This window comes from Lagenorhynchus albirostris, chromosome 19, assembly GCF_949774975.1.
Source record: "Lagenorhynchus albirostris chromosome 19, mLagAlb1.1, whole genome shotgun sequence".
NCBI classification, from domain to species: domain Eukaryota; kingdom Metazoa; phylum Chordata; class Mammalia; order Artiodactyla; family Delphinidae; genus Lagenorhynchus; species Lagenorhynchus albirostris.
Genome location: NC_083113.1, coordinates 17,003,029 through 17,024,830, shown reverse-complemented (window position 1 = coordinate 17,024,830; position 21,802 = coordinate 17,003,029). Strand labels below are relative to the sequence as shown.

General features: G+C 50.9%; 2 protein-coding genes across 11 annotated transcripts; both read left to right on the top strand.

Moving 5' to 3' along the window:
- The first annotated feature begins 6,096 nt into the window (after window positions 1-6,096).
- RBM42 (RNA binding motif protein 42) lies at window positions 6,097-13,623 on the top strand. Of its 4 annotated transcripts, none has more exons than XM_060131257.1 (10): window positions 6,097-6,329; window positions 6,565-6,709; window positions 8,012-8,096; window positions 8,192-8,266; window positions 9,749-9,814; window positions 9,916-10,067; window positions 10,562-10,894; window positions 11,213-11,330; window positions 13,094-13,288; window positions 13,380-13,623. In XM_060131257.1, the coding sequence occupies exons 1-10, from the start codon at window positions 6,202-6,204 to the stop codon at window positions 13,490-13,492; spliced, it is 1,410 nt and encodes a 469-aa protein (XP_059987240.1). In that variant the 5' UTR covers window positions 6,097-6,201; the 3' UTR covers window positions 13,493-13,623. The 4 variants fall into 4 exon arrangements, with proteins under 4 accessions (XP_059987240.1, XP_059987238.1, XP_059987239.1 ...); XM_060131255.1 differs by having other exon boundaries at window positions 9,892-10,067; XM_060131256.1 differs by having other exon boundaries at window positions 6,098-6,329; window positions 9,913-10,067.
- A 2,191-nt stretch (window positions 13,624-15,814) lies between these two features.
- Window positions 15,815-19,847, top strand: ETV2 (ETS variant transcription factor 2). Of its 7 annotated transcripts, XM_060130389.1 has the most exons (8): window positions 15,858-16,064; window positions 16,460-16,556; window positions 17,478-17,567; window positions 17,662-17,775; window positions 18,046-18,105; window positions 18,362-18,820; window positions 19,266-19,378; window positions 19,628-19,847. In XM_060130389.1, exons 3-8 carry the CDS (start codon window positions 17,498-17,500, stop codon window positions 19,826-19,828), a joined length of 1,017 nt encoding a protein of 338 aa, XP_059986372.1. In that variant the 5' UTR covers window positions 15,858-16,064; window positions 16,460-16,556; window positions 17,478-17,497; the 3' UTR covers window positions 19,829-19,847. The 7 variants fall into 7 exon arrangements, with proteins under 7 accessions (XP_059986374.1, XP_059986372.1, XP_059986371.1 ...); XM_060130388.1 differs by lacking the exon at window positions 16,460-16,556 and having other exon boundaries at window positions 17,489-17,567; XM_060130384.1 differs by lacking the exon at window positions 16,460-16,556 and having other exon boundaries at window positions 17,478-17,561.
- The last annotated feature ends 1,955 nt before the right edge of the window (window positions 19,848-21,802 follow it).

Below are 21,802 nucleotides of genomic sequence, written 5' to 3'. Positions count from 1 at the left end.
AGAAATGAGAGATTGGTATATTGGATAATACTGTATCTTTATAAAATTTCTTTGGTGTGATAATGGTATCGTGGTTAAGTGGGAGAATGTTCTTAGAGAATGTGTGTTGAAGTATTAAGGATGATGTCTGCAACCTACTTTCAAATAGTCTTATTGTTCATAATAATACTGATTTTTTTTATTTTGGTAAAATACAGTTTAAAATTTTGAGACCCAACATCATATATTTTGAAATTATATATTAGACTAAAGCAAATATGTAGCTATGCTAATGTTACTGGGGACTAAGTTTTTAATGCAAATGAAAAGAGATACACGAGACTTCCCTGGTGGTCCAGTGGCTAGGACTCTGGGCTCCTAGTACAGGGGGCCTAGGTTCGCTCCCTGGTCAGGGAACTAGATCCCACATGCGGCAGCTGGGAGTTCGCATGCTACAACTAAAAATCCCTCATGCTGCAGCTAAAAGATCCCACATGCCACAGCTGAGGATCCCGCACGTGGCGGTGAAGACCCCACCTGCCGCAACTAAGACCCGGCACAGCCAAATAAATAAATAAATATTTTTTAAAAAAAGAAGAAAAGAGATACAAATATAAAATCAAAAAAGTAATACCCTGTAATCTTTCATTTGAATTGGAAATATTAGCATGAACTCATGGGGTTTTCTCTTTCTAAACTATATATATAATACGTATAATAAATATATATAAATATGTATTATATATATATATATATTTCCCTAGCTAAGTCCACGGAAAAGCTCTACATATGACAACGCAGTAACAATGAGCAACCTAGTGCCCAGGCTGTGGCCTCTAAATACCATTTCTGACTCAAAGGAACCAGGGATCCTTGGGGAAATAGCTGATTCTAGGTCTGGGGCAGGAAATGCGCAAAATGAGTATGAAGCATTTTGTACCAGAGAGCAAGGACGTCCTCCAAAACTACTGGGATTGAGTCAAAAGGACTCAGGAGTCTGTATGAAGGCGTTGCCACTGGCTAAAGATGGGACATTTTGAGCAGCAATTAGAATGACTTCAATGGGGACTTCCCTGGTGGTCCAGTGGTAAAGAATCCACCTTGCAATGCAGGGGACGCGGGTTTGAACAAAGATCCCACACGCCGCAGGGCAACTAAGCCCGCGTGTCACGACTATAGAGCCCACGCGCCTCAACTAGAGCCCGTGTGCCACAAACTACAGAGCCCACGCGCTCTGGAACCCATGCGCCCCAACTACAGAGCCCACGTGCCCTGGAGCCCGTGTGCCCCAACTAGAGAGAGAAAACCCGCATGCCACAACTAGAGAGAAGCCCGCACACCACAGGAAGAGCCCGCGCGCCGCAACAAAAGATCCTGCATGCCTCAGTGAAGATCCCACATGCCACAACTAAGACCCGATGCAGCCAAAAAAATAAATTAAATATAAATAAATAAATAATAAATATTTAATAAAAAGAATGACTGCAATGACTTGAAGCACATAAATATGTTTGAAAATGTCAGTTCATATTGATATTCACACACACATTCCTCACTGGTCACCTTTGAAGGGTGTTAGTAACCAACTCATTTCTTTCCCCCCCCAATATAAAATAGAGAAAGAATCAAGCATTTTCTGTCTTCTTTCCTGTATGTGAAAAAGTAACCCAATTCCTGATAAGGAGGACGTTTATAGAAGTCACTAATAATTTCAGAGAGAATGATAAAATTCGAAAACCACTATCTTCCATATGTTAATTAGTAATAGATACAGGTAATGATGATCAAGTGCTGCTAAAACTATTAATGGAAAGATTGATTGAGCTTTTTAAAATGGATGGAACAGGATGACACTGCTGGTCAATCTTGGCATCACCAAAGGAGTACAACCAGATACCATGTGCTCCTGATGAGATACAGCAGGATTACCTGTTAAGTATTCTTTTACCAAATTAAACCCAAATCTAATCAAGCTTCTGTTACTGCAATAAATAAGCAAGGGAGAGGAGGCAGCGAGGAACAAGTGAAACAACATAATTAGTTAAATCCAAAATGTGAGACGTCCTATAGGACAATTGATCAGTTTCTGCAGCAAATAGAAGACAAAAAAAAGAGAGGGTGGGGGGAGAAAGAGAAAGAAAAGGGGGAGGAAGAAAAAGGCAGGAGATGGGAAATTTTCAGGTTAAAAAAAAGACTTTAATAGGATTTTAAAAGCTGGAACAATTTGAGCAACAAAATAACTAAAGTGTAATTGTATAATAACCGAAAGTATAGAATATCCATGAGTCCATACTGATACAAGTGATTTAATAACGAAATAAAGGGGGTACAATAGACATCCCTTGTGCAAAAGAATTCCAAATAATTTATGTAGATATCTCACTCTCACGGAGGTGGAACTTAACTACTCCACCCCTTAAGTATGGGCTGTGCATAGTAAATTCCTTCCAAAGAGCATAAAAAGAGAGTTTTTAATTTATTTTTTATAAATTTATTTATTTGTTTGTTTGTTTATTTTTGGCTGGGTTGGGTCTTCGTTGCTGTGCGCGGGATTTTCTCTAGTTGCGGCGAGCGGGGGCTACTCTTTATTGCAGTGCGTGGGCTTCTCATTTGCGGTGGCTTCTCTTGTTGAGGAGCACGGGCTCTAAGCACGCGGGCTCAGTAGTTGTGGCTCGCAGTTTCTAGAGCGCAGGCTCAGTAGTTGTGGCGCACGGGCTTAGATGCTCCGCGGCATGTGGGATCTTCCTGGACCAGGGCTCAAACCCGTGTACCCTGCACTGGCAGGCGGATTCTTTTTTTTTTTTTTTAACATCTTTATTGAAGTATAATTGGTTTACAATGTTGTGTTAGTTTCTGCTGTATAACAAAGTGAATCAGCTATATGCATATATATATATATCCCCATATTCCCTCCCTCTTGCATCTCCCTCCCACCCTCCCTATCCCAACCCTCTAGATGGTCACAAAGCACCGAGCTGATCTCCATGTGCTAAGCAGCTGCTTCCCACTAGCTATCTATTTTACATTTGGTAGTGTGTATATGTCAATGCTACTCTCTCACTTCGTCCCAGCTTAACCTTCTCCTTCCCTGTGTCCCTCAAGTCCATTCCCTACATCTGCGTCTTTATTCCTGTCCTGCCCCTAGGATCATCAGAACCTTTTTTTTTTTTTTTTTAGATTCCATATATATGTGTTAGCATATGGTATTTGTTTTCCTCTTTCTGACTTACTTCACTCTGTATGACAGACTCTAGGTCCATCCACCTCACTACAAATAACTCAATTTCGTTTCGTTTTATGGCTGAATAATATTCCATTGTATGCGTGTGCCACATCTTCTTTACCCATTCATCTGTCGATGGACACTTAGGTTGTTTCCATGTCCTGGCTATTGTAAATAGTGCTGCAATGAACATTGTGGACATGACTCTTTTTGAATTATGGTTTTCTCAGGGTATATGCCCAGTAGCGGATTGCTAGGTCATATGGTAGTTCTATTTTTAGTTATTTAAGGAAACTCCATACTGTTCTCCATAGTGGTTTTATCAGTTTACACGCCCACCAATAGTGCAAGAGGGTTCCCTTTTCTCCACACCCTCTCCAGCATTTATTGTTTGTAAATTTTTTGATGATGGCCATTCTGACCGGTGTGAGGTGATACCTCATTGTAGTTTTGATTTGCATTTCTCTAATGATTAGTGATGTTGAGCATCCTTTTATGTGTTTGTTGGCAATCTCTATATCTTCTTTGGAGAAATGTCTATTTAGGTCTTCTGGCCATTTTTGGATTGGGTTGTTTGTTTTTTTGATATTGAGCTGCATGAGCTGGCAGGCAGATTCTTAACAACTGCGCCACCAGGGAAGCCCAGGGAGTTTTTATTTTATTTTTTAATTTTTATTTATTTATTATTTTTGGCTATGTTGGGTCTTCATAGCTGCTCGCGGCTTTCTCTAGTTGCCGCGAGCGGGGGCTACTCTTCGTTGCAGTACGTGGGCTGCTCATTGCGGTGGCTTCTCTCGTTGCGGAGCACGGGCTCTAGAGCGCGCGGGCTTCAGTAGATGCAGCACGTGAGCTCAGTAGTTGTGGCTCATGGGCTTCGTTGCTCCGCGGCATGTGGGATCTTCCTGGACCAGGGCTCGAACCCGTGTCCCCTGCATTGTCAGGTGGATTCTTAACCACTGCGCCACCAGGGAAGCCCCCAGGGAGTTTTTAAAAAGTAATTTTATAATAAAGAAATCTGACAAGTGCTACTTCAGGAGATCAAAGTTAACAATAATAATTCATGTTGATAGTATGTAGCCTTGGTATGATATGATGAAAATTGCACTTTACCTCTGTGGTCTCCCTCCCCCGCCCAAAAAAAGCATAACCCCAGCCTAATAATGAGAAAAACATCAGACAGATACCAAATGAGGAACATTCTACAAAATACGTGACCAGTACTCAAAACTATCAAAGTCATGAAAAAGAAAGAGTAGGAAATTGTCACTGGCAAGAAGAGCCTAACGAAACAAGGCAACTAAATGTTATGTGTTATCCTGGATGGGATGCTTAAACAGAAAAGAGATTAGGTAAACACTAGGAAAATTGAATAAAGTGTGGATTCTAGTTAATAATTTTTTTAAGGCATCCTATTCTTATAACATCTCTAACACAGAAGCAAACAAAGTATTTTAACAAAGCATTCATTTATGCTGATTCAAACTGGAGCTTCAAGAAACCAAGGCAAGCGGTAACATTAAGTTTTGTTTTTGTTTTTACTATTTATTTATTTTGGCTGCGTTGGGTCTTCGTCGCTGCACGCGGGCTTTCTCTAGTTGCGGCAAGCGGGGGCTGCTCCTTGTTGCGGTGCACGGGCTTCTCATTGCAGGGGCTCCTCTTGCTGCAGAGCACAGGCTCTAGGCGAGAGGGCTTCAGTAGTTGTGGTGTACAGTCTTCAGTAGTCGTGGCTCGCGGGCTCTAGAGCGCAGGCTCAGTAGTTGTGGCTCACGGGCTTTGTTGCTCCACGGCATGTGGGATCGTCCCAGACCAGGGCTCAAACCCGTGTCCCCTGCATTGGCAGGCGGATTCTTAACCACTGAGCCACCAGGGAAGTCCCCAGTATAAAGACATTTTGAGGCAGAGAAAATTGAACTCAGTCTGGGTGTTAGATGATACTAAGATACCCATTTTCTTGGGTGTGAAAATGCTGTTTTTGTTTTGTTTTGTTTCCTTTTAAATACTCCTTATGTTAGAGAGACATCATGAAGCTATTATGGGTGAATTGATAGACGTCTGGAATTTGCTATAATGTAAAGCAAAAAAATAAAAGAAGTATAGACGAAACAAGAAGGGTAGAATATTAGTAATTGTTGAGAGGTACGTGGATGTTCATTCTCCCTACTGTTGTGTATTTTTGAAAATATTCATAAAACATTTTGAGGACTAAAAAAAAAAAAGGAGGGGTCAGCTGTATCCCTAGAAAGCACAGACACCGAAACTATACGCGTGACCTTATGAGGTGACGCACTTGACTACTGTCTCTCGGCCTTTGCATGAACTGTATTCCTCCTACCCAGAATCTCTCTCATTTTCATCCAGCAGAAGTTTTCAGACGTCACCTCCTCCAGGAAGCCTGAGTCAGGCACCTCATCTGAGCTTCCCACATCATGTCCCTGTTTTTTCTGGGACTCACTGTCTGGTAGCGTGTCCGTCTACCCCAGAGTGGGCGACCACGGCCCCCAGCTATACCCAGCCTCGTCCTGCCCTGGGATCATTCGGATTTCAGTGTGTTTTAAAACTTCCGGAACGGGCCTCGCGGTGGCAAGGGTGGGACCTCCGAACTTTCCTGAGTTCTTAAAGATCAAGTTTCCACTTCAGGAACGGGGACAACTGACTTTACAGTACTTTCATTAGCCCGTGTTCCTTCATGTAGGCGTGGTGGTCTCGCTCGGCTGCACTCTCATAGACTCAGAGTCTTCCGTAAAACTCGTTTTTCCGGCACTCTGATTGGCCTATACTCCTCCTTGGGGCGGGCCCTTCGGGTGTGGCCGGGTTCTCATTGGCCTTAGATCCCCGTTGACGAGCCCCGTTGGCGCATTATGTCATGTACCGGCGCCCGTCACGCTCGCTGAGACGTCATCCGCTGGCGCCCACCCTGACGAAGCCAGGGAGTACACAGCGGAACCGGCGGAGGCGACTGAGTTGAGGCGGTAGTAGTGGCGACAGCGACGGCAGCAGCGATGGCCGGGGCGGGGCCAGCCCCGGGACTCCCGGGTGCAGGAGGACCTGTGGTCCCGGGCCCTGGTGCTGGCATCCCGGGCAAGAGCGGCGAGGAACGCTTGAAGGAGATGGAGGCGGAGATGGCCCTGTAAGGCCCGCGACAGGGCGCAATAAGAGCCGTCCCACAGCCAGAGCCCTGGACCCTCCAGGCCACGATAGGCCCGACAGATGGCTCTATCTTGGGGAAATGGGACTTTCGGGATTGTGGGGGCGGGAGTAAGAAGGAGAGCTTGGCAGGGGTGAAGGCGCTGTCGCGATGTACCCAGCGTTCCAGAATTGGTGCAAGGTCCTGAGCTGTGGTGTCTGTCCTGCCCCCACCCCAGGTTTGAGCAGGAAGTTCTGGGGGCTCCGGTTACAGGAATCCCAACTGCTGTGCCTGCGGTGCCCACCGTCCCCACGGTAGAAGCAATGCAAGTCCCAGCAGCTCCTGTGATCCGCCCAATTATCGCCACCAACACATACCAGCAGGTACGGCTGAACTAACGCATATAATAGAGCACGTTGCCTCTGAACACAGTGTTTGTATACAGAGAGCTATTAACATGTTGGCTTGTTGATTAATTAGTGTGACAAATATTTCAGGTGCCGGGCATTGAGGACACAGTAGTGACTAAGACAAACAATATTTCTGCCCTTTGGGAGCTTTTATTCTAGATCATGTTGGTCAGTAGAACTTTCTACAATGATGGAAATGTTCTGTATTTATTTAAAATTCATACTAAAATTAAATAGTTCCTCAGTATCATTAGTCACATTCAAGTGTTTTATAGCTAAGTATATATGAGTAGTGAAGAGAGAGACTACTAAAAAGAGAACAAGTAAATGAAACTTGTTCATTCTCTCAACAGATAATTTTCCAGTGCCTTTCCTGCACTAGGTACTATTCTAGACATTAGGCATATAGCAGAGAACAAAACAGAAAAACAATCACTACCTTTTTGGAGTTTACATTTTACTACTGAGAGACAGGTCAAAGTAGAGTAAGAAAGGCAGAGGTTTATCAGCGCGATCAGGGAAGGCCTTTCTGAGGAGGTGACATTTACGCAGATATAAAGGGCATGATTGAGGGAACCAGGCAGATATCTGGGGGAAGAGTATTCCCAGCAGAGAGAACTGCCAATGCAAAGGCCATGAGGTAGGTGCATACCTGACATGTTCAAGGACCAGCAGGGAGAATCATGTGGCTGGAATGCAGTGAGCAAGGGAGAGGGTGGGAGGAGAACAGCACAGAGAGGTGGTAGAGACAGATCTAGTAGGACCTTGTTGGTCATCACAAGGACCTTGGTTTTTACTCTGAGATGGGAAGCAGTTGAAGGGTTTTGAGCAGTGAGGTGATGTGATCCAACTTAGATGTCACCAGGGTCGCTCTGGCTGTGTTTGGAGAACAGACTATAGGGGGCCAGGGCAGAGTCAAGGAATCTGAGGAAGAGGCTACCATAATACTCTAGGCAAGAGATAATGGTGGCTTGGACCAGGGTGATGGCACGAGAGAGAAGGAGGACACGCTAGACATAATTTCAGGTAGTGCTAAGTGCTTTGGGGAAGATGAAGCAGGATGATGAGAGAAGTTGCAACTGGGAGGGGCTAAGGACACCTTCGGCTAGTGTGGTCCCAAAAACCTCTCTGAAAAGTGATGTTTTAGCCGAGACCTAAAGTTTGATAGATAGCCACAGAGTGCAAAGAATGAAACCCTCGGCCTCCCAGGTGAGCCTGCCAGGGCAGCTTGGGGGCACTGAATCAGGCCTCTCACCCAAGCCTCCTCTCCAACAGGTCCAACAGACTCTGGAGGCCCGAGCAGCCGCTGCAGCCACAGTGGTTCCTCCCATGGTGGGTGGCCCACCTTTTGTGGGCCCAGGTGGGTAAGGAGTGGTGGAGTGAGGGAGGCAAGGTGGTGAAAAAGGGATGCCTGGGACTTTCCTCCAACCATCCTCATCTCTCCCCTCCCAACAGTTGGCTTTGGTCCTGGTGATCGGAGTCACCTGGACAGTCCAGAGGCTCGAGAAGCCATGTTCCTGCGGCGAGCAGGTAGGTCTGGGGCCAGGAAATCCCACATTCCACCAAGCACTCTTGTTTCAACTACTTCACCCTCTCCATTTCATCCCCATGATGTCATTGTCTTTCTAAAGCATAAACCTGATCGTGTACTTTGTCAGTTTGGCATTAGTAAGGCTTCGCTTGATCACTGCAAACCAGCCCCCTTACTGTCACTCCTAATCCTTACGCTTTGCTATGTTTCTTCATAGCACTTCATGCTTTAGAACAGTTGTACAATTTATTTATTATGGTTATCATCTTTTGCTTTCTCTAAAATATAAGGTCCATGCCAGCTAGTAAGTATTACGTGCTCTCTGTTGATGGGATGAACAAACCATCAAACAAGCACCTGTGCTCCTCACCTGTCAGTCAGGACCCTACATCACCCAGCCCCTTGCAGAGAGAGATCCGCATTTCCTCCTCAGGAGCCCCAAACATTGCTGGGATATACCTGCAGGGCTCTTGTTGAGGTCCCTTCTCTCCCCTGCTCATTGTCGCCCAACTTTAATCTTCCAAAACCTATCAACTAAACCCAAATCAAGCTAACCAAAATCAACTAAAATCTATCCTCTCCACAGGTCACTCACTCCTACTTTGTGTTGTTGAGATGACCTTTATACACACAATTTTTGTGACATTAGTATTTCCTTATGTGTATGAAAAGGGTATGTGTTCTGTAAAGTTCTGGTGTGATCTCTATTAGATTGTACTTGTTAATTGTGCTACTTAAGGTTTAACACCTCCTACACTTTAGTATGGTTTTGATCAAAGTGCATACCTGACATAGTCCCCTGCCCAGCTTCCAACCCTGCTGTGGCTCCCCAGTGCCCTCCAGAGGACATACACGGTTCAGCCAACAAGACTGCTTGGATGCCTACTGACCTCTTGACCATTCTCCTATGATGCTGTCCAACTCTAACATCCTCTATTACGATTACACTAAACTGAAAAGGGAAACATTTTTGTTTATAAATGTTCTCCTTGCTAGTAATATTTCCAAACTCACCCTTTGCCTGACCAACTCTTCATTATCCTTTGGGTCTCAGCTTACAGGTCCCTTTCTCCAGGAAGCCTTCTCTAGTCCCCCCGGCATAGGTCTTCTGAGCTCCCACTGCTCCCTGGGCTCCCCACTCCCAGCCTCCATCACTCTGCCTGGGCTTTCCCCCATCCCAGCCCTGATCTCTCTGGCTGTCACTCTGGTGATAGGTCTGCTCTCTCCTGCTCTGGACCAGGAGCTCCCTTAGAGCCCTTGGTCTTTGGTGTGTCCCTAGCATTGCACAGGACAGGGCCAGGCCCAGAGGAAATCATCAGTGGTAAGTTTTTGCTGAATGAACAAATGAAAAGAACCCTGCATCTCCCAGAAGGCTCCCCAGGCTCTTCTCCAGATTTCTTGGTTCTGAGAGTACCCACAAGCACACACCTTGCCCCAAGTGCCCCAGTCCCCCTTGACACACACCCCCATCTCTCCCACAGCTGCGGCCCCCCAGAGGGCCCCTATTCTGCATCCAGCCTTCATCCCTCACGTGCTACAGAGAGCAGGTGAGGGGGCCAGGGTCATCATCCTGCCACGTAACTCCTCCCCAAGCCCTCCGATTTCCCCACTAACACCCTGACAGATTCTGCTCTTTCTTCCACAGCAGGTGGCCCCCGCCCTATGGCTCTGCGGCCCCCTCACCAGGCCCTCGTGGGCCCCCCTCTGCCTGGCCCCCCTGGACCACCTATGATGCTGCCACCGATGGCTCGGGCCCCAGGGCCCCCTCTTGGCTCCATGGCTGCTCTGAGGCCTCCTCTGGTGAGTGTGTACAGGGAACTGAGGGTCAGAGGTGCAGTGGGCAGGGAGGCCCTCATCCTGGCCCGGTGGGCTGTGTCCACCAAGTCCGCCTTTCCTGTGGCTTTTCATGTCTCTGCCTTCTCACTCTCTGACTTTGTCTCTGTCTTTCCCTCTTTCCTTCTGTGGCCATATCTTTCTGTTTTTTTCTTTTTATAAGGAAAGTATAGAGAGAAAACACAAGTTACAGGTGTACTTCTCTCTCTGTATCTCTATTTTTCCTTTGATTGTCTCTGTTTTTCTGTCTTCATGTCTTTTTTTGTCCCTATGTCTGTCTGTCTCTCTGCCTGTGTTTCTCTATCCCTGTGTTTGTCTCTAACTAGAGACTCCTTTCCCTGTCTAGGTGTCTCTTGCCTGCTCTCTGGTGCCCAAGCCCTTGCTCTGTTGTACAGGATGGAGGTGGTAGTGAGGTCTGAGCCTGTGATCTGGCCCCCCTCATGCCCTCCTTTTTCCTACAGGAAGAGCCAGCAGCACCCCGAGAGCTGGGCCTCGGCCTGGGGTTGGGCCTGAAAGAGAAGGAGGAGGCTGTGGTGGCAGCAGCGGCCGGGCTGGAGGAGGCTGGCGCAGCGGTGGCTGTGGGGGCAGGGGGCACCCCAGCTGGCCCTGCAGTCATTGGGCCCAGCCTGCCACTGGCCCTGGCCATGCCTCTGCCCGAGCCTGAGCCCCTGCCCCTGCCGCTGGAAGTTGTGCGAGGCCTACTGCCCCCGCTGCGCATTCCTGAGCTCCTGTCCCTGCGTCCAAGACCCCGGCCCCCTCGGCCTGAACCACCCCCTGGCCTCATGGCTCTTGAGGTAGGCAGGGAGCAGAGCAGTGGGGGCACAGAAAGGGCTGATTGGGCAGACAGGAGCCCAGGGGCTTCTTCACGCAGAAACACATGTCATCTTCTATCTGTGGAGGTAGGAGGGACCCAGGAAATTGGAGGGGTTGGGAGGACATGGGGAATAGGGAGGCAGACACACACATCTGACACCCAGCAGCACATCCAGTGCCCCAGCTATGGAGGCGGGAGGACCAGGTGGGCAGAGGAAAGTGGGGGAACATGAAGAGGGCATATGGGTCCAGCAGACTCCAACATCAAGCCCTTTGCACCCCATCCCTTTCCTCTGCAGGTCCCAGAGCCTCTAGGTGAGGACAAGAAGAAAGGAAAGCCAGAGAAATTGAAACGCTGCATTCGCACAGCAGCTGGGAGCAGCTGGGAGGACCCCAGCCTGCTGGAGTGGGATGCAGGTAAGTGGGCTCGAGTGCAGGATCTGTGCTGCTCCACCAAGGGAAGGCGACCCAGGTAACTGCACGCCTCTCTGTAGGGCCCACCTACAGAGTGGGTTAGCCCACCCCGGGGAGAGCCAGACTAGGACACTTGGGGGGCAGGCCCTTGCCCGGCCACTGAACAGAACTTGGTGGAGGGGATTGGCACCTAGGACCTTCTGGCCTCTGTTTCATTCATGAGGGGCCTGGCTTGCTAAAAGTGAAAGAGCATTCTTTTGTCTCCTAACTTTTTATGAAAAATTTTAATACTGAACTACACAGTTAACAACTATATATCTACCACCTAGATTCAGCGATTAACACTTTGCTGTATTCACTTTAACTTTCCATGTGTTTGTATCTTTTTTTGGTTTTTGCTCAGTCATTTGAAGTAAATTATAAATGAAGTTATCACTTCACTACTAAATACCTCAGTATTCATCTCCTAAGAAAAGTGATATTTTCTTTCATATCATTACACAATTAACACATCTAAGAAAATTAACAGTAATTCTGTGGCATCTCATATTCTGTTTATATTCATATTTTCCCAGTTGTCCCCAAACTATATTATAGCTGTTTTTCCCCTGAATCAGAATACATGTGGTTTTGTGTCACTAGATTATCTTTTAATGAGAATTGTCTCCCTCCCACTGCTTTGTCTTATGTATAATAGTTTTTTGATGTGTTCAGACTGGTTGGTTTGTAGAAGGTCCTACCCTTTGTCAGATTATTTCTGCCTGGGGTAAACTAACTTGTTCTCAGAGAGTGTCCTCAGTCACCACCAGAGCTATGGGGCAGCCACAGCGGTAGCCAAGGAGAGGGGCCTGCCTCCCACCCTAGTCTTTGACTTCTGCCTCTTTCCCTGGGACCGTCTACCCACCCCAGGCCAGAGCCATGGCGGCGCCGGCCCAGATGTGGCCAGTGCAGGCTGTAGGCCCTAGTTCCGTGACCTTGGGCAAGTCACTTAGCCCTTCAAGCTTCATTTTCCTCATCTCCAGCAAGGGGATGGTAATAGTATATGCTCACGGGGGAAGGGATTCTTTGGGCTTGAGCACATTTGGTCGAGGCTCAGGCCCAGCCCAGGGGATATGTCCAGGAATGGCAGCTGAAGTTGGCCTTGGAGAAGAATCAGGCAGTATGTTCAGGTTTAAGGGACTCAAGGGGGATTAGAGTGGGCTTTGCAGAGGAAGCAGGGCTGAGGAACGATGAATTCTGTGGTACCGGGGTGCCATTATGGGAGCCAGTGGGTGTCAGGGGCCCAGGGAATGTCCATGGGGAGGTGTTCAGGAGACCAAAGGATGCTGTGGGCTTGGAGGACAGGCCAGGGCTGGGATGACGAAGGTAGGGGCTTCATCGAGGGAATGGGAGAGCTGGCCCTGGGGTGGGGCAGGGCAGGGCAGTTAGTTAAAAGTGAGGACTCTGGAGCCAGATGCCTGAGTTCTTGTCCCAGCTCTGCCGCTTCCTGATTAACTTGTGGCGGGTGACTTGACCTCTCTGTGCCTTGGTGTAAAGGGTTGTTGGGAGTGCCAGACGTGCTAGAACCTCATGGGTGCTTAGCAGAGAGCCTAGCACAGGGTAAATACTATACGGGCATTGGCTGTTATGACCAAGAGGGCCCCAGGCAGAGACTGCAGGGCATACAGAGGAAGAGGGCTTGGTGATGTTTCCAGAGAAGGTGGGGTCATTTAAATAAGACTGAGCCAGACATCTGTATCCTCTGACCTCCTCTCTCCCAACCCCAGATGACTTCCGAATCTTCTGTGGGGATCTGGGCAATGAGGTGAATGATGACATCTTGGCACGAGCCTTCAGCCGCTTCCCATCCTTCCTTAAGGCTAAGGTGATCCGCGACAAGCGCACGGGCAAAACCAAGGGCTATGGCTTCGTCAGCTTTAAGGACCCCAGCGACTATGTGCGCGCCATGCGTGAGATGAATGGTGGGTGCAGCCTTCCCTAGGGTCAGTGGGCATGGCAGGCATCTGGCCTGAGCCTGACTCCAAGCCTGACCATGAACCCTTCCTCCCACAGGGAAGTATGTGGGCTCACGCCCCATCAAGCTGCGCAAGAGCATGTGGAAGGACCGGAACCTGGACGTGGTGCGCAAGAAGCAAAAGGAGAAGAAGAAATTGGGCCTGAGATAGGGTCTGTGGCTGGGCACCCGCTCCCACCCGGCCGGGCGCTGGCTCCTCCCCACAGTTCTTTGGGAAATCCTCAACTATCCACCCACCCATCCTCCCCAAAACCAGTTTCAATAAATTTACGTTCATTTCCATCCTTGGCTAGGCTTGGAAGCACTCTTTGGGGGGCAGGGCTTAGCATCCCCCACTCTGGGAATAGTGGGGAGCCTTGAAAGTTTACTCAAACATGCAGATGGGCATTTTTCGGTCCCTGCTGCATGCCCCTTACATCTTCTTGAAACCTCTTAAGTGCACGTCCAGTGCAGCCTATTCCACAGAGGAGGAAGTAGAGGCTTAGGGCAAGGCCGAAGCCAAGCAGAGGCTCAAACCTGTGGTCTTCTGACTCCACCCTGTGTTCTCAGCACCAAGATAAGGGGGTCTTCTGGGCCCTGCCCTTCTGGAGCTCACAGCCTTCCAGGCTTTCATCCATTCAGCAGACTCTCATCAAGGGCCTGGACAGTGCTGGGGACACAATGGTGACTTAAACAGCCACAGGCCCTGTTCCCTCCAAGTTCATGGTCCAGTGGCAGAAGATAGGGCTGTAGCCAGACAGTCACAGCCCAGAGTGATCAGGGTTGGGATGGGAGCCATCCTGGGAGTCAGGGAGGGGCTTCCTCAAGGCACTGGCCACTTCTGAGACTCTCATTCTCTTCCTGTTTTTCTCTCCTAGTCTCTGCAGTTGTCACCCTCTAGGTCTCTGAGACTGTTTTCTAGTTTCTTCACTCTGCCAAAATCCAGCCAACTTCTGCTCTATCTCTTTGAGTGTTTCTCTGTTTCTCCTTCTCTGTTTCTCTGTGAGTGCCCCTCTGTTTCTTGTCTCTTTCTAAGTGTCTGTATCTCTCTGAGTCTCTCTTCTCTCTCTGCATCTGTAAGTCTCTCCCCAACTCCTGTTTCTCAGCTCCACGCTTGTCTCTGCCTGTCTGAAGAAGTGTCCATGCAGGAACTTGAATGCCAAACTGGGAGCTTAGACTTTACCCTGAAAGCAGCCAGCCTTGAGAAGCTGAGACAAAGTTTAAGCAGGGGACTAGCATCACAGATTTGCACTTTAGAAAAATCTGGGGTTCTGGAAGGAGGCTGGAGCAGTGACCAGGCAAAGGAGGGAGATGGCATGGGGAGGGGATGAGGGCCTCCCTGGGACATAGCCATCAGAACCCCTGATTGGGAGAGGGCTTGGGAGGGAGGGGAGAAACAATGCCAAGGCTTCTCAGGGAAGCCAGTTACCCAGGAAAGGTGTCAAATTTCCTCAGTTCCTGTCTTCCTCCCTCACTGCCCCCTCTGACGTCACATTTTCCAGTCTGGTTAGAGGGGTGAGGGCCTCCCATCAATGGCAGGAAGTACCCTTCAGCCCCCTGCCACCTGGGCTGGACCACCCAGCTCCAGAACCCTCAAACCCCATCCCCACATCACTAGCCCTCCCTACTCCTGACCCTCTTCTATTCACTGCAGGCAAAGGAGGAGAAGGAAAGAATGATTCCAGAAAGGCGGGTTTTAAATGTGTGCATTTAAGTCCTGAGGGGAGACAGAAAAAGATCAATGGGGTTGAGAGACAGAGGGACCGAAATGGAAGGGATGTAGTGAGCAGAGACAGAGAGGTGGGGAGGGAGACAGGAAGAGACGAGAATTGTGGGTCTGAGGCAGTACAATGGGAAGGCAGATGGGGAAAAAACCCAGGGAGGGAAAGAGATGGAAACAGATAAGGAGATAGGGAGAGAGACAGAAACACTTAAAGACAGGTGGGGAGGGACTGAGACATCAGAAGAGACTTGGGGGGATTCCCTGGGGTCCAGTGGTTAGGACTCCTTGCTTTCACCTCTGAAGGTGCAGGTTCAACCCCTGGTCAGAGAACTAAGATCCCACAAGCTGTGAGGTGTGGCAAAAAAAAAAAAAGTTACTGCAGTCAGGCCTGGTACAACAGAGACCCAGGGCCAGGGACATCAACCCAGGGCAGAGAGACATGGAGAGACAGATACATACAGACAGGAGAGAGGCCAGCTTCAGGGAGAGGAGGCTCCAGGCCTGGTGGGGCACAGCAGGTGGAGACTCCTTTCAGACCCCTGGGTTAGATGGATGGAGGGACTGGTGATGCCCGAGGGCTCTGTGGTTCAACCAGTGCTGGGTCCAATCCCAGGAGCCCCAGGACCACCCACTGTGTGACCTAGTAAGTTGCTCTTCCCGTTGAGGCCCAGTTTCCCTCGTGTAACAATGAAGGGCAGTGCCCACACCCCCCACTCCTCCCACCCCCAGAATGGCAAGTGGTTAGTGATTGAACTGGGTGAATATTGGAAATGGCCCATATTAAAGAGGTTATTTTTGGTTTTGTTTTTGTGGTACGCGGGCCTCCCACTGTTGTGGCCTCTCCCGTTGCGGAGCACAGGCTCCGGACGTGCAGGCTCAGTGGCCATGGCTCACAGGCCTAGCCGCTCCGTGGCATGCGGGATCTTCCTGGTCCAGGGCACGAACCCGTGTCCCCTGCATCGGCAGGAGGACTCTCAACCACTGCGCCACCAGGGAAGCCCTAAAGAGGTTATTTTTAATGGTAAATATTTACTTATCAATATTGTAGGATGGGTACAAGCACAGGCTCTGAAGCCAAGCTACCAGGGTTTAGGGTTGCCAGATTTAGGAAATAAAAATACAGGGCACCTAGTTAAATTTGAACTTAAGACAAACAACAAATAATTTTTTAGTATAAGTGTGTCCCAAATATTGCACGTGTGCATGTACATGTCGCAAGTATACATGGTTTGTTTTTTTACTGAATCATTGGAAACAAGTTACAGACACAACACTTCACCCCTAAATATCTCAGTGTTCCTTATAGAGGTAGCTTTCATATCATAGTACCATCATCACATCTAAGAAAATGACTAATTCTATATCTCATATTCAGTTCATATTCAAATTTCCCCATTTGTCCTAAACTGTTATTAGCAGGGAAGGGCATGGATTCTGGAGATGAAGAAAAGTGGAAGGAATTCCTCCTCAATTTCCCCTTTCATAAAATCGGGATAAGACTAGTACCTACCTGGTAAGCGGATTAAACAAAGGCCCAGGGCACAGCCGGTGGCATGTAATGAGCCCCCAATAAATGTTAGCTATTATTATCACTGTTGTTATTGTTCATACTGTTGTTGCTACTGTCCTCGGAAGCAGCCCCAGGACTTCCCCTCAAAGCCCTCAGAAGGGGAGAAGTGGGCCTGGTGGAGGATCCCAGGTCAACCTACCCCCACTGGCCCCCTGTGGACTGTGACGTCTGCCCACCAGGGGTCTGGCCGGAAATCCCCCTTCCTGTTGCAGATAAGCCTGGCGCAGCCCAGCTGACCCCAGGCTCTCCTCCCCCACCACCTCCCGTGTCACAGGATCAAGTCCCCAAGCCCCCCCCCACGCCCCAGTCACCCCGGAAACACCCCTCCTCACCCAGGTCTCTCCCAGCCTGCTGTTTCCCAAGCTCCTGTTCAAGTCCAAGCAACCCCTGCGGCAGGACAGCCAAAGCTACCGTGGAGGCGGATGGCCATCTCTGGGGGCAGAGGGGAGTGGGGCAGGGGTGACACAGCTCGGCCCCGCCTCAGCCCCTGCAACTCGACCCCCGCTGCGACCCCCAGCTCTGACGTCTTGGAAAATTCCCTCCTGCCCAGGCCCCCGGGGGGAGGGGGTGCATGGTATGAAATGGGGCTGAGACCCCCGGCTGAGGGCAGAGGGACCTGCCAGAGGTGAGCTGTGGACTGGGGACTGGAAGTCTGGGTGTCTGGGGGCCTGGATTCCTGGGTCTGGGTGTCTGGGGGCCCTTAACTCCTGGTCTGAGAGAAAAGGACACTGGAGGCCAACAATCCAGGGTCCTGGGGAAGGAGGGAGCAGAGGCCCGGACTCCTCTGTCTGAGTGAAGCAAGGGGTGGGGCTCAGACTCCAGGGTCCCTAAGCTCACCCTGGGCCCTTTTTTTTTCTGACCCAGAATATTCACAGCGAGCAGCCATGGATTTGTGGAACTGGGATGAAGCATCAGCACAGGAAGTGCCCCTGGGGAGCAGGCTGTCAGGTCTGGGTAGGCTGCTGGGGCTGAGACAATGTGTGTGGGGAGGGTGCTCAGGTGGGCGCCTCCACTGACCCTGACGGGGCTCTAACCTTCTTGCCTGCAGAAGGAGCTGAACTCGACTTCTATTTCCCTGAACTGGCGCTCCAAGGGGACACGCTGACAGCGGAGACAGGTTGGAAAAGTGTCTGTGGGCTGGGACCCCTGAGCGCTGGGGAAGGTGAGACGCTGGCTTCTAAGTCTAAGGGAGGAAGGGGGCGTGCCTGGACTCCTGGGGTTGAGCGGGGAGAGGGGTGTGGGCTTGAACTCCAGAGGTTGAAGGAGGAGGGGCCCAGACAGCCTCCTGAGTCCCAGGTCTGAGTGAGTAGGGGCCGGGGGTAATAACTCTCAGTCCCTGACAAATAAAGACCACTGGGTTGAGTGGCTGAGGGGAGTCTCTAGTCATTGTGCACACCATCCCCTAAACTCTGCTACGTCCTATCCCTCTCAGGGCTCCCACAGCCGGACTGGGGCTCCGCATTACCGTACCCAGAAGCTCCATGGGGGGCGGGTGAGTGTGTGCGGAGAGGTGGGGGGAGGAGGGGACTGGGGCCCTCCATTGTGACTAGAGGTTTAGACTCCCCGATCTTTGAGGGGGAACGGGGATAGGACGGGGGACGCCTGTGCCCTTAAGGTGGCATGACCGAGATCCTGGAGCGTGGGGCCCCAGGCGCCAGGGCTGCGAGCTTCGACCCCTAGAACCCCCGAGGGGGCCAGGGATCGGGACACCTGGGCTCCTCTCACTTGGGGTCCGTTCGTCCTCACAGAACCCGCCCCTCAGGCTCTTCCGTGGTCGGGAGACTGGACAGACTTGCCGTGCACCGGCTCGGTCCCTTGGAGCCGCGTCTCCCAGGCCCTGGGTCCCGCCCTCTGGGCTGGCTCTGAAGGGGCAGCCGCCCAGAACTGCGCCACCTCCGCGGAAAGTGCCAACTCGTGGTCGGGCGCCCAGGTCGCCGCCAGCTCCACCAGCTGGGACTATTCTGTTGGCCCGGACGGCGCCACCTATTGGGGCAAGAGCCTCGGCGGGGAGCCGCCCGCCGACTCTACCATTTCGTGGGGCGGGCCTGCGGGATCGGACTATACCATCTCCTGGGACTCGGGGCTGCATACGGACTGCACCACCTCTTCGAAGGAGTACCAGACTTCAGATCTCACCACTTCTTCCGAACCGAGCCAGCAGTCGGACCGCGCAACCTTGGCTTGTTACCCCAAAGCTAACCACCGAGGTGAGGTCCGAGACACTTTGTCCCAAGGGAGCGAAGCCGGAGTCTAGTGAGGCGGGGCCTAGGCGCCAAGGGGGCGGGACCGGGAAACTGGCAGGGCTCGAGAGAGGAGGGGGCGGTGGCCCTCCTGTTGGGTCCCCAGGGAGGAGAGGACTAAGACACGGGTAGTCTTCCCGAGAGCAAGGGAGGAGGACCTAGGCTCCTGCATTAGGCAAGAGGAAAGAGATGAGGATGTGGATCCCTGGGTCTCCAAGATGGGGCAGCCAAACTCCTAAATCTCCAAGATGGGGGCCCCGATGCCTGGGTCCCCAAGGCCAACTCTTAGGTCCCTTAGACGGAGGAATCCGGACTCGGTCCCCGAGGAGGAGGGGATCCGGATTCCTGGGTCATCGAAGCGACATGATCTGGGGCCAGGAAACCTGAGTATTCACTTGCCTCCACCCCGCAGGTCCCATTCAGCTGTGGCAGTTCCTCCTGGAGCTACTCCACGACGGGGCGCGTAGCAGCTGCATCCGCTGGACGGGCAATAGCCGCGAGTTCCAACTCTGCGACCCCAAAGAGGTGGGGCAGCCTCCCAGACCCGCTTAGTCCCGCCTGGGTCTCCCTGTGTTCAGTTTAGCCCCACCAGCAGCACTTCGCCTAGTGCTAGGCCCCGCCCTCAGCCTCGCCCTCAACTCCGCCCCGCTCCGCCGGGCCTAACCTCCACGCTGACAGACCAGAACCCCAACCCCGCCCCACCCATCTATTGTCAAGCCCCTCCCACTCCTCACCTCTCCCGCCCCCTCAGACTAAGCCCGGCCTCCGCCCTAGGTGGCGCGGCTGTGGGGCGAGCGCAAGAGGAAGCCCGGCATGAATTACGAGAAGCTGAGCCGAGGTCTGCGCTACTACTACCGCCGCGACATCGTGCGCAAGAGCGGGGGGCGCAAGTACACGTACCGCTTCGGGGGCCGCGTGCCTGGCCTAGTCTATCCCGACTGCGTGGAGAGCGGACAGGGAGCAACGACTCAATAAAAATACACGGTCAAGCATCGTTGTGCGTGCTGTTTGCATCCTTCCCACGGATACTAACTACGTCTGCTAGGGAGCCTGTGTGCACCAGCACACCCACATCGCCTCCACAGCCCCGTGTGATCCCGAAACACACAGGGGGACCTACCGTGTGCTCACTGTGTCGTGGGACACGCAGAGGAATCAGACAGTCCCCACTGGGCCTGCCTACCGTGTGCCTGCCCTGTACTGGGACTTGCACAAGAATCAGACCCAATCACTAACTTTCGAGTTTATTTACTGTCCCCGCCTTGAAGAGAGGACTCAGACTCCAAAAAGGGCTTACTGTGTGACCTCCCAGTGCTAGGAACCATCAAGGAATTAGACCTAGTGCTTATGCCCCAAAACCATCTACTCTGTTTCCCCACTCCAAGCTGGGGGCCATAGAACTCAGACCCCAAGGAGAGCCTACCCTGTTCTAGGAACTACTGAGCCTCTGAAGAGAGCCTACTGAGTGGTCCCCTTATGGGCCATGCTGGGAACTCAGCAGTGACCAAGACGACCCTGGACCTTGCCCATAGGAAGCTCACAGTCCAGTGGGGAGACAGACCCATCACCAGCCAGGGACAGCCCAGAGTGGTCAGGGCTGGGATGGGGAAACTCTAGGGGGTAGAGGGGGACCAAAAAGAGGGATCTGCCCTAGCCTGAGGTGGGGGCAGGGGGGTGGTCAGGGAAAATTTCCTGGAGAAGAGAATAGCTGATTTGAAAAGTCAGGTAGGCAAAGAATGTCCCAGTCAGAGAAATAGAGTAATCGAAGGCCTGGAGGTAGATCTCACAGCACTGTTCAATGAACTAAAATATCAGCATGGCTGGAGAGGGGACCACGGCTCAGTCCACAAAGCTCCAGTTGGAACTGCCTATGTGGGCCATGGTAAGGGGCCTGGACTTTGTCCTGAGGGCACAGGGGAGCCAGGGAGGGGGTTAAGCAGGGAAGGGCTTTGGGCTTTGGGAAGATCTCATTGAAGGGGGTGGGTGCAGGCATGTAAACAGGCAGTTCCACAAATAATTACAACGCTGATGAACACAGAATGCATAAGTGGCCCCCAACCCAGTTAGGCCTGGACGCTGCACCCAGCACAGTATGTGAGAAGCTTTGGAGGCCAGGCTGAGGGGAGGGGCAAAAGCAGGTCTCTTTCCCAGCTTCCTCTTCCAGTCCCCGGAAGCCCCCTTTATTCACACAAGAAATTCACGCATTCCACAAATATTTATAGAGTACCTATACTATGTGCCAGAAACTGTTTTAAGTGCTAGAGAAACAATGGTGAATGAGACAAAACTTGCTCCTTTATGATGCTTCTATTATATATTGAGGGAGACAAAAAAAGATAAACAATAAAAGGAAGGATACAGTATGTCAGAAGATAAGTGCTTTGGGGAAATAAAGTAGGGAAGAAACTGACAAGACAGCAATTTTAAATATTTGGACTGAGAAGGACTCATTGATAGGGTGACATTTTAACAAAGACCTGCAGGACATGATGGAGGGAGCCAACTGCAAGAAGAGCATTCCAGGCCAAAGGGACAGCAAGTGCAAAGGCCCTTACGGGGAAGCCAGCCTGCACGTTTAAGGAACTGCTAAGGAGGCCAGTGTGCCTGGAACCGCAGCAGTTAAGAGAAGGAGATAAGAGTATAAAAGGGGGCCAAACCGTGTAGGTCATTTGCAAGGATTTTGTCAGGGTAAGCATTCAATAAATAATTCTTGCACGAATAAGAGCATTTCCGCTAGGATATTTTTCCCATGCCCACTCTCCAACCAGCCCCAAGACCCAGACTCCTTTCTCCTGGTAAAGACAGAGAGGTGACCATGCTGCGCCCACAGCTCGCACAGCCATACCTCCGTGCGGTTCCAAGTGACACGCAAGCTTGCGATTGGGTCGGGATTGAGGATGAACAGGCATTCAGCCCAATAGGAAGGTTGGACTTCGCTCGCATGGGCGT

Bases quoted from the DNA above. Each gene is read 5' to 3' on its own strand.
- RBM42 (XM_060131255.1), top strand. From the start codon at position 6,202: ATGGCCGGGGCGGGGCCAGCCCCGGGACTCCCGGGTGCAGGAGGACCT. The intron at 6,330-6,564 runs GTAAGGCCCGCG...CCCCCACCCCAG, and splicing joins ATGGAGGCGGAGATGGCCCT to GTTTGAGCAGGAAGTTCTGG. The intron at 11,331-13,093 runs GTAAGTGGGCTC...TCCCAACCCCAG, and splicing joins CCTGCTGGAGTGGGATGCAG to ATGACTTCCGAATCTTCTGT.
- ETV2 (XM_060130383.1), top strand. From the start codon at position 15,929: ATGGCTCACAGGCCTAGCCGCTCCGTGGCATGCGGGATCTTCCTGGTC. The intron at 17,776-18,045 runs GTGAGACGCTGG...TATCCCTCTCAG, and splicing joins ACCCCTGAGCGCTGGGGAAG to GGCTCCCACAGCCGGACTGG. The intron at 18,821-19,265 runs GTGAGGTCCGAG...TCCACCCCGCAG, and splicing joins CCCCAAAGCTAACCACCGAG to GTCCCATTCAGCTGTGGCAG.